Genomic DNA, 11200 nt, shown 5'->3' with positions numbered 1-11200 from the left:
TGATGCCCACATTGTTATTCTACATTGCACTGAAATAATTGATTTAATCAATTGAAATTTCAAGTGCTTTAAAAAAATCCTGATGCCAGAGTGAAAAATTAAAAACGCATTTTTACTGTATTTTGCCCGTGTTTTCGCGAATACATTAATTTTTGTGTGTGTAAAATTTACTCCGTGCGGTGTTATATTTTCTTGAGTCTAGCGCCCACAGCGCTCAAACTACCGTTCCCAAGTGATCTTTGAAATCTTCACGATGATTTACAAGTAAACATTTTCTTTAGCAGCTCAGCGTAGATTCTTAATATTTTTTTTTTGCTGCCGGTTTTTTGCTGATTTTTGCCATTTAAAGTGAATTTATAAAAACTCGCGTTTATTCCACCAATTTAAATTTTCTTCCTTCCGGTTTTTTATCATTACACACGGCCAAAAAGCCCAAGCGTAATTTTTTACTCTATTTGACATTTTTGACCAGAACTAATTGCCAAATTTTAAATATTTTAAATATATTTTCACTTCATTCCCACACATGCCGCATGCGAACGCTTCATGTAAACATAGATGTGAATAAATGAAAATTTTCCCGGAGAACAAAATACCCATAAGAATCAGTGTGCGTTTGGGCGCCCATGAGACAACTCTCAACAAAATTGCTCTCATAGTTTACGATAATCTTTACTGTTTTTTTCTAACAACTATACAATCCAATTCGCCACACTGTGCCTGCACACTTTCCAGCCCCAACAAAACACAACATTACAACCCTAAAAGGAACACTCAAAGTCAGTCGAACATGCCGAACATGTTCGCAAGCAACAGTTGAGCTGCCCAACAGAAATTGTTCGTAGCAACGCACACACACGCATACCTAAGCATTTCTTGGCAACACACATTTTGGCCAATTACCAGCGCCAGCTGCTGAACGCTTAGCAAGTTTAGTTTTCAATACGAGCTCTTGGTCTAATGGTCATGGGTGCAGTGCATCGGGCCAACACAGTTAACGGTTAGATACAACAGATGGTCAATTTGAAATTAAAAAAAAAAAAAATAATAATAATTAATTAATTATAATATATAATAAAAAGAATAACAAACGTGAAAAACAGCCACTGTATGTTTAATAAATTTAAATAAAAAGCAAAGTGAGAAGTTAATAAAAAATTGCATAAAATAGTGAGATTACAGAACTAATAGTGAATTAGGCTGAAGAAGTGTGCGGTAAGCAAAGATGCGCTCTAATGCGAGCCGAGCTATTACATCAATCCGCAAACTGTGCCTGTTTTTGTTGTTGTAGCTGTTAGTTAAAGCGTTTTATTAGCTTGGCGTTCGGGACAAATGTAAAACCGTACTTGTGTACATATGTATGCCGCTGTGACTTAATGCATTTCTAGCTCTGTGTGTATGTGCATTTGACTTAGACGCAGACAACAAGCACCAGCAAGCAGCAAGATTTAAAAGTTTGACTTAGCGCTTGAAGTTCGGTTTTTATTTTATTTTGTTCTTTGCTGCTCATTTTGTTGGTCTTTCTGCAACTGGCTTTCAAAGAGTTGGCCAACAGCAGCACAACCTCTTCAGCAACAACATCAACAGCAGCAGCAGTTGTACTATACTTGCATCGACGAGTGCGTTTGTGTTTGCAGTTTTCTTAGCTGGGTTTGTGGTGCGCTTCTAAGTTACTGTAAATTGCAAAAACGCGGCATAAAAAATGGCAATAAAGTCAACAAAGAATATAGCAAGTCTAAGTAAACAGAAATCTCATTTGCACTAGCGAGCGCGCGCGTCTGTGCTTTTTTTTCTGCTTGTGCGAGGGAACTGGAGTGGTGGCGGCTGCGGTCGTTGGGTGCAAACTACCAGAAAGTTGGAAGTACAAATTGTCGGAAAATTGAAAACAATAAAAAGAAAATTAAAAAAAAATAATAATAATAATAACAACAAAAACCAATAAAAGAAAAAAAAACTACCACAAAAATAAAACAAAGTATTGTCTGCAATCAACGAAGAAGTTGCCAGTTGGCCCGCTTTACAAGCGCTCACCTCCGCACTGTGGGTATGCTAGAAGTGAAGTGTTGATTAAATTATTGGAAAAATTATATTTAGGAGTGAATGCGTAGAAGAATCTTAAAAAGTTGAAATGAAAAATCATAGCTAAATAAAATAACTAAAACGTGTAACGAAACTTGAATAATTTTCTAGAAAAGGACGTACATACATACGAAAAAAAAAAAGAGTAAATCTTGTAGAATTAAAAAATATTAAATTTCTTGGTGCATAAGGATGAATGGATATGGAAAATTTCCTTTTAAAATTTTATACTTGAATATCCATAAAAATTTGCAATATTTATTTTTGATAAACACGACCACATCTTTGAATTTCAACCTCCTGACTTTATCAACTTAAAAAAATAAAATTTATCAAAATGCGCATTTTCAATACTTATTCGTCCTTGTAAACCAAAAACTTGTTTGTTGTTCGATTCTATAGAGTTTCATTTGGTACCCATATTTTCATTGTACGTTCCACTGATGGTTTTGAATAATTTTTGAATTAATCTTATCTTTAAAATTTCAAAGTCCTTTAAAGAAATCGTGACGTCAGAGTGAAAAATTAAAAACGCAGCTTTACTACTATATTTGGCCCATTGTTTTGTGCGTTTTGAATTTTTTTTTGTATTTGTCGCACGGTGAAATATATATGTATAAATACTAGCAAATGCCCAGTTTGCTTCGCGACGCCGGATAAGAACTTTTGCCTTGACCAATGCAAAAATAGCGTTGAAAAGCAAAAGCGGCTTGTAAAGCAAAAAATCTTAGTTTTGGTTGAAACGACTGAAGAGCAGAACCTTCCGTACTCATAGCCCAAGGATTATAGCTCTGAGATTTAAACGTGCTTAAACAATTTTGTATGGATACTTAACCCTATCCTTCATTAAGTCATCTAAAAAGAAAATTCGTATGGGAGTATCTAATACCGCTTTCCGACGGCACCAAGAGTTTATTTGTTTGCTTTCCTACAATCGCGAATTACCTCATTCAAACGGGCATATTCTTGAATCGATTTGACAGTTCTTTGTCCCTTTGTTTTGTCTTTTTTTTTTCTTCGCTATAAAATTGATGCACAATGTTAGTTTCCTGTACAGTAGATTCCACGGTGATGTGGCGAGGTAACGTCAAAATTCAAACTTAATTGGCTTTAGGCCACTAGACAGATTTTTATACCCTGAAAATACGGTTTGAAAATACAGTCAGAACCCTAAGCGTTGGAATAAATAATCTATTGCTTAGTTACTACATACTTTGCACACATATAAGAATTTGTACAATGGAACAACAAAACCGCACAGCGATTTTCCAGTCCCCAGATTTGCCGCAAATATGTATGTAGTTATTCAAGCAAAAATCAGTTGCCGCCTTCAAACAACAACCGCCACCATACCAATATATAAACAACCCAACCAAACAAAACTCTGCCTCCTTCCAATCACCCCTCTTCTCTTACATACATTCACACCTGAGAAATATCTACATACATATGTAAAGCTTACTTAGAAGCCGCAGCGAATAAATGCAACAGGCATAATGGAATTGCCTAATGGCCCACATTTGAATGGAGAAGCGCTGGCGCACTTGAAATGATGCTGTTACACAAGCAATAACAACAACAACAGCAGCAATAACTGTCAACAGCATACAGAAACAACAATATAGAAATATTACTGAGTTTGGCAGGGGAAGTAAGCGCAGTTTGAAAACAGCAAAATGTTTTAAGTGAACATGTTCGAGAGCGCACTGTAACGAACACCACGACACATGCACACATGTGTTGTTTGTGCTACAGTAGTGGCCAAAAGTTGGTTTTTATATTTATATTTTATTTCTGATTCTTGCTTTATTCGCATAATGCAATTGAGCAGTCAGCTGCACTGTTGACAACCTCCAACAGCTACCGGCTGCCAACTTTTGCTAAGCTTGCGTAGGCGCTTAAAACCAAACACGCATTTAAAATTNACGTACGTAGATATGTATAAAAATGACATTAATGTACCAATAACGACTTTTTTGGAAATATTTGAGCAGTTGCCCCATAAACTATGTAGAGAATTACATATTAAATAAACGAAAACAGTTTGTTATTACTTTTAGTGTCTAAGAAAATCGAAAAAATATAGTATATTACATTTGTGCATCTTTTGTCAGCTTTCACATGACCAGGATGAGTAACATTGATGACAGCGCAACTAGCAACATATGAGTTTCAACCGTCCAACTCTGCATCCCTTTTTCAGTAGTTCAGAGACAGTTCTGAAATTTGTAGGGCGGAACTAGCGCTTTGCCAGACTGTCCCTAAATTTTGCTGCAGGGTACGTACATACACATATATGTATGTATGTGTGTAAGTGGCAATAGTAACAACCATAAAAATCTGATGTCTAAAGTACATTTTACTATTACACATAGTACTTACCGGCCTTTATAGAGAGCATAGTGCGTGAAATGCAGCTTAAAGCGTGAAGATTGCATTAAAAGAAACCACTGCAATACGGTGGGAGGGAAGATATGCTGAAGACGGAACATAACTAGAATTAAAACGGTGGCCAAATGTATAAAAATGAGAAAACTTTACTTTAGCGTTGATAAAAAGAGGCGCACCTTTTTTTTATTTTTAACTCAAAGTCATACTGCTGGCCAGCAGCCTTTAGTTATACATATTAGACTGACTGACAGCTGCAAATTGTGCGAATTAGTCGCGCTTCTAGAACTTTTTTATTAGCAATATGGAAGCAGAGAATGCGCTGACATGTGATATACAGCCATGAAAATTTTGAAGAAAATGTCTTCAAGTGGGATGCGCATGCAGTGAGTGATGAGAGTGCCTGATTTGTGAATTTTAATAGGAAATAAGGCAGACTTAGTATGCAACTGAGTAAATAAAATAATTAATCCATGATGCCTTGCCTTGCCTTGCCTTGCTACTTATCGAAAACTCTGGAGCAACAACTGGGTTTTAGAACCGATGGATTTATTTAAAGTAAGCCAAAAATTTGTTTATTTCTGTTTTTTGGCCTAAAATAAATCACTTAAAAAAATTGTTTATAGAGCTTGAGAACGTTTTTTATGAAAAATTATTGTGGAAAATACATATGTATAATCCTATTACTAATATTATAAAAGCGAACGTGATTTTGTTTGTTTGTTACATCTTCGGGTTTTAACTACTCAACCGATGATCATGAAATATTCCACACTGGTGTCATTTAGCCGAGCTTAAAACATAGGGGAGTTGTTAACTTGATTAGGCAAGAGGGCGGCATGGCTAGGGTTGCCAACCGTACTATAATATCTAGTATTGTACTATACTGTTGGAAAAATATATAGTATGCAAAAATACTATATTTCTTCAGTTATAAATATAAATATATTTCAGTCATTTGTAAGTAAGAAATGTTTGAAAATGGATGACATTTTTACTGGAATATCAATATTAAAATAAATATACTTTCAAACAAAGGGTCCGCAGATCAAAAATGGCAATATTTTTAAAAAGACTTAGGTAGAAAGATTTACCAAATTTACTTAAAATTATTTCGCATATGCTCTCTATTCCTGCAACTTCGGCATACACAGAAAGAGTTTTTTCTATTAAGATTTTGAAATGGTGAGATGAGAGAAATAAAGCGAATATCTCACTAATAAAAAATGAACTTTTGATTGATATTAATTTAAATATTGATAGCGATAAAGCATATGATACTTTCAAAGAAATATATTTTTTTTATAGAGGAAATGCATAAAAAAGAAAAAAGATGTACACTTAAAAAGCATTTTTACTTTTTCTTAAAAAAAAAATACTATATATATTTGAAGTGTACTACATTTTTTTCAGATTTTTTTGAAAAAGTATTATAAATTTCTTAGAAAATGTAGGCAACCCTAGGCACGGCACCTCCAATACAAACGGTATTTTTCCTACTGGTAGAGTACTGGAACTTGGTATGGAGATACATGTATAAAATCAATTCCATACACATGGAGGAGGGCTGCCACCTGTTTAAAAAATCAAAACCAACTTGAATTAAGGGAGTTATTTTATTGAAATTTGTATTACAATATGGAGATCAGACGAACGAGGCTTTAACAGGTTGTAGTTTGAAAAGCCAAATTTCAACTTATTTTTTGTAAGCTATATGAAAAATTAAAATGCTGGAGTCAAACAAGAGTTTGTTAAGAAAAGAAACCTTTAGTTTGAATATTTAAAATATGATCGAGTCGTTTTGTAAGGGCTGCCACCTGTTTCAAAATTATATTCAATTAATTTATATGAGTTACTTACTAAAATATGGGTATCAGTCGAAATTGACTTAACAAGGCTTTATTTCTAAACCACATGTAGGGTTGCCACCTATTTGAAAAATTTAATTTTATTCGAATTAAGATAACTAGATATTTCGAATATGTATAGGTGTCAGACGAAAGAGGTTTGATTAGGTCGCAGTTTGAAAATATTTTAAAGAGGGTTGCCACCTGTTGGAAAACACGAGTTTAATTAAATTATACACGAGTTAAAGTGTCAAATGCAGGAGTGTTAAGACATTTTTGTTTAAACATGTATAATTTTCTAAAGCGTTTGAAGACAGACACCTGCTTCAAAACTAGATTCAAATAAAATTATTTTATAAGTTAAATGAATTGTTAGAATATGGACATTAATCGAAAAGCTATTCAAAGGGCGTTGTTTCTAAACGACAAATGACAGGGTTGCCACCTGTTCAAAAAGGTAAATTTTTATTATTCAATAATTTTAATCAAGAGGATTTTCACCTGTTTAAAAACTCAATTTTGATTTTAGTTAATTAAAAATGCATCACAAGCAAGAGGTTTACGAAAATTAACAGTTTTGTTATGGCTTTAAAATAAAAAAATGTTTATATACAAATCTTGCTGCCCAACAGAAAATCAAAACAAAAGTTTTTGCATCCCAGTCACTTCAATATTTTAGATCTCGAATTGGATTTGTGGAAATATTCTACGAAAATAATGACAGGGTTGCCACCTATTCAAAAAGGTAAATTTTTATTATTCAATAATTTTAATCAAGAGGATTTTTACCTGTTTAAAAACTCAATTTCGGTTTTCCTTAATTAAAAATGCACCACAAGAAAAAGGTTTACGAAAATTAACAGTTTTGTTATGGTTTAAAAATAAAAAAATGTTTATATAAAAATCTTGCTGCCCAACAGAAAATCAAAACAAAAGTTTTTGCATCCCAGTCACTTCAATATTTTAGATCTCGAATTGGATTTGTGGAAATATTCTACGAAAATAATGACAGGGTTGCCACCTATTCAAAAAGGTAAATTTTTATTATTCAATAATTTTAATCAAGAGGATTTTTACCTGTTTAAAAACTCAATTTCGGTTTTCCTTAATTAAAAATGCACCACAAGAAAAAGGTTTACGAAAATTAACAGTTTTGTTATAGCTTTAAAAATAAAAAAATGTTTATATAAAAATCTTGCTGCCCAACAGAAAATCAAAACAAAAGTTTTTGCATCCCAGTCACTTCAATATTTTAGATCTCGAATTGGATTTGTGGAAATATTCTACGAAAATAATGACAGGGTTGCCACCTATTCAAAAAGGTAAATTTTTATTATTCAATAATTTTAATCAAGAGGATTTTTACCTGTTTAAAAACTCAATTTCGGTTTTCCTTAATTAAAAATGCACCACAAGAAAAAGGTTTACGAAAATTAACAGTTTTGTTATAGCTTTAAAATAAAAAAAATGTTTATATAAAAATCTTGCTGCCCAACAGAAAATCAAAACAAAAGTTTTTGCATCCCAGTCACTTCAATATTTTAGATCTCGAATTGGATTTGTGGAAATATTCTACGAAAATAATGACAGGGTTGCCACCTATTCAAAAAGGTAAATTTTTATTATTCAATAATTTTAATCAAGAGGATTTTCACCCTGTTTAAAAACTCAATTTCGGTTTTCCTTAATTAAAAATGCACCACAAGAAAAAGGTTTACGAAAATTAACAGTTTTGTTATGGCTTTAAAATAAAAAAATGTTTATATAAAAATCTTGCTGCCCAACAGAAAATCAAAACAAAAGTTTTTGCATCCCAGTCACTTCAATATTTTAGATCTCGAATTGGATTTGTGGAAATATTCTACGAAAATAATGTGAGTTTCTAGTTTTATACCGGTTCATCCGCTGAAGTAAAATAATGATTTCATGTTACCAGATACCAAGACATTTTCGGCGTGAATCTAAACAGCAAATGGCTTCAGTAGTAGTTTTATGGCCAATATGGCCTTTTAGCTGTAGAATTCGGAATTCAAATATCTGTACGAACTTCAAATAATTCCAAAGACCTATAAAGTCTAGTTTAGTTTAGAGCTTTATTATAGGTTTTTAGTAGTCTCAAAATTTTTGAAATGCNTCATGTTACCAGATACCAAGACATTTTCGGCGTGAATCTAAACAGCAAATAGCTTCATTAGTAGTTTTATGGCCAATATGGCCTTTTAGCTGTAAAATTCGGAATTCAAATATCTGTACGAACTTCAAATAATTCCAAAGACCTATAAAGTCTAGTTTAGTTTAGAGCTTATTATAGATTTTTAGTAGTCTCCAAATTTTTGAAGTGTTCAAAGGACTTCCGCGGTGCAATTTAGCGAGACATTTCCTGGACTCCACTAGGAAAATCTTCAGGCTCTGATCGAACTGCTTTTAAAAGTTGTTCTTGGTTGATTCTTCCGATAGGGTAAGTAAATAATCTAAGATAATAAAAAATTACACTGATGATGGCAGAACGCCGAAACCGATTTTTCTCCAAACGAAAATTGACAAGAAATTATGATAATTTGTAGAAACACACATATATAGGTATCTATTTATTAAAGCATTTACGTAACATATCGTAATCTCCTCCAGCTTTTTGTCATGTAGTATAATTATACCATTATCGATTATAATCGAAACCAAAATTCAACTTTTATTGACATCATTATAGGTTATCATAATCCCTTCTTTGTCGAGGATTGGAGAAAAAATATTAAGTGGTAAACTTTACTTTTGAATTAAGTAATTTGCTTCCCACACAATTATATTTGCATTTTCTTAAAAAAAGAAAGCCAACTCACAGGAATTTCTAATGAGCCACGGTTTTAATAAGTTTATTCATATACTATTTACACAAACATATGTACATACATATATGCACGTATATGTACCTGTGTGCATACAAAATTTATCTCCCTTCCGTGAAAGCTTCTGGCATATTTTGAACATCATAAATAATGCAGGTAAGTGAAGATTGCAAATTTGCATATGGTTGCACACACATACTTATGCATACATGCATACATATGTACATATATTTAGTCAATAATATCATTACTGCCAGGCTGCCTTGTTAGCCCACACATTGCACCACAAATTTATTTATATATGCACGTAAATAATGTCTTGATTGAAAAGCCTTGCAGGCCAAGTTTACAATAGTTGCAGCAGCCTAGCAAGCGAAGTGCGAAAACAAATACTCAACAGTACCCAGGGCACTAAACTGTAAATATGCGCAAACAGTAGTGGGCGTAAAATGCATACACGCCTGCGCCAGCAATAGCTTCTAGTATGTAAGGTACTATCTCGTACAAGCGAGTATAAGTAAATATTTAATGCGCATGCGCTCGATCGAATGGGTAATAAATTTTACTTCGACCCAACTTTGCGGTCGTCGTGCTGGAAGCAAAAAGAGTACCAAAGGTGTTGCTGTTGCTGATGCTAACTGTAAACAAGCTTAAAGAGCTATGCTGTCGTGCTGTGCTTAGCACCCTTTATATTTCTACATTAATATCAAAATAAGATTTTTTTTTTTTTTAATTCACATTGTTAAAAACTATACCTTGAAGTATGCTAATAAAATCAATGAAACTTTTAAGTTTCTCCTGTTCGGATTCTTTTGCTAGAAAACTTGTATACCATTCACTCAAAACTGGATGTTCCCTTTTTTCAGCTTCGCTCAGTGAATTCCAAAACTGCTCATAAATCACAGTAAATTTTTGTATTGCCTCTTTTAAAGATTTGCCAATGCGTTCATTCAATCCATCCAAATCCAGGTTGTGTATTACCTCTTTTAGAAACACAGTTTCACTGCTGTCATCGTCACTTTGCGCTTTACGCTCAAAATCGGCAAATAATTTCACAATGCCGCTCAAAATAACTGCCTTTTCATAAACAGCTGGTGCGGAGAGATCATGCAAATCAAGTTTATTCCTACGCGCCAAAATACTTCTCAATTGAGGAATTAGTTCTTCGACGTATGCGGTTTTATCGGGTAGTGCCTCGAATTCGGCTAATAGGTTGGCAAGAAACTGACCCTCTTCTTGTATCAAGGTGTTTGTATGGGCTTGCATTAGATCAAGCGTTTTGAAAATTACCGGCCGGAGTAGTGTGCGAAAATAAAGTTCATCAGAATTTATTTCTTCACTAGGCGGCGATCCATTTAAATCGTTATCGTCCTTTTCTATGACATTTAGAGCATTTTCATAGGGAAAACCCGCAACAAGCTGGAAAATATTGACAGCTTTATGCAGGTGTTTTTGTAAAAATATATCTACTAGAAATTTTTGTTCGTTATCTCACCTGCAGCGACAAGCAAGTCGCGCTCAAAACTAATAAGAATGTGAGCTTTATCATTTTATTGTTTTTTTTTGTCTATAAATTTACAAACGAATCGCTCGATCAGTTTATTGCAACTGAATTGAGCAGCAATCAACGCTTTNAAGCAAGTCGCGCTCAAAACTAATAAGAATGTGAGCTTTATCATTTTATTTTTTTTTTTTTTTTGTCTATAAATTTACAAACGAATCGCTCGATGAGTTTAATGCAACTGAATTGAGCAGCAATCAACGTTTAATTTATATGCGCTTTAGCATTGCAAATTACTATTATACGATACTCATTTAAATAATACTCAAAAAGATTAGATTTTAATGCCTATAATGCATTTGTGGATATGGCAGATATAATATTCTACGATTGCTTACGGTAATTATAATCACTGGTTCGGAGTAAAGATTATACTTACACAAGTATTTTTTTTTCACAGAAATCGTGCTGCAGTTATGAAGATTCACAAATAAGTTATTAAAAATTGAATATGGTGGGCAAGCAAAATATACTACTCTCAC

At 33.3% G+C, this 11200-nt stretch overlaps 1 protein-coding gene and 1 long non-coding RNA gene across 2 annotated transcripts; one reads left to right on the top strand and one right to left on the bottom strand.

Moving 5' to 3' along the window:
* The first annotated feature begins 1115 nt into the window (after window positions 1–1115).
* On the top strand, window positions 1116–1911 carry LOC108372019 (uncharacterized). The gene is made up of 2 exons (XR_001848803.1): window positions 1116–1215; window positions 1766–1911. It is a non-coding gene; the product is annotated as an uncharacterized LOC108372019 (long non-coding RNA).
* A 7907-nt stretch (window positions 1912–9818) lies between these two features.
* LOC108372020 (uncharacterized) lies at window positions 9819–10755 on the bottom strand. Its single transcript, XM_017627654.1, has 2 exons — window positions 10653–10755; window positions 9819–10576 (listed from the first exon to the last, which is right to left on the bottom strand). The coding sequence occupies exons 1-2, from the start codon at window positions 10704–10706 to the stop codon at window positions 9887–9889; spliced, it is 744 nt and encodes a 247-aa protein (XP_017483143.1). The 5' UTR covers window positions 10707–10755; the 3' UTR covers window positions 9819–9886.
* Between the last annotated feature and the right edge of the window lie 445 nt (window positions 10756–11200).

The sequence above is a fragment of the Rhagoletis zephyria genome, unplaced genomic scaffold (genome assembly GCF_001687245.7).
Source record: "Rhagoletis zephyria isolate East Lansing unplaced genomic scaffold, Rhagoletis_zephyria_1.1 Rzeph_scaffold_05374, whole genome shotgun sequence".
In the NCBI taxonomy this organism is placed as follows: Eukaryota; Metazoa; Arthropoda; class Insecta; order Diptera; family Tephritidae; genus Rhagoletis; species Rhagoletis zephyria.
This window is presented reverse-complemented; position numbering and strand designations above follow the sequence as displayed.

Bases quoted from the DNA above. Each gene is read 5' to 3' on its own strand.
- LOC108372020 (XM_017627654.1), bottom strand. From the start codon at position 10,706: ATGATAAAGCTCACATTCTTATTAGTTTTGAGCGCGACTTGCTTGTCG. The intron at 10,577-10,652 runs GTGAGATAACGA...AATATTTTCCAG, and splicing joins CGACTTGCTTGTCGCTGCAG to CTTGTTGCGGGTTTTCCCTA.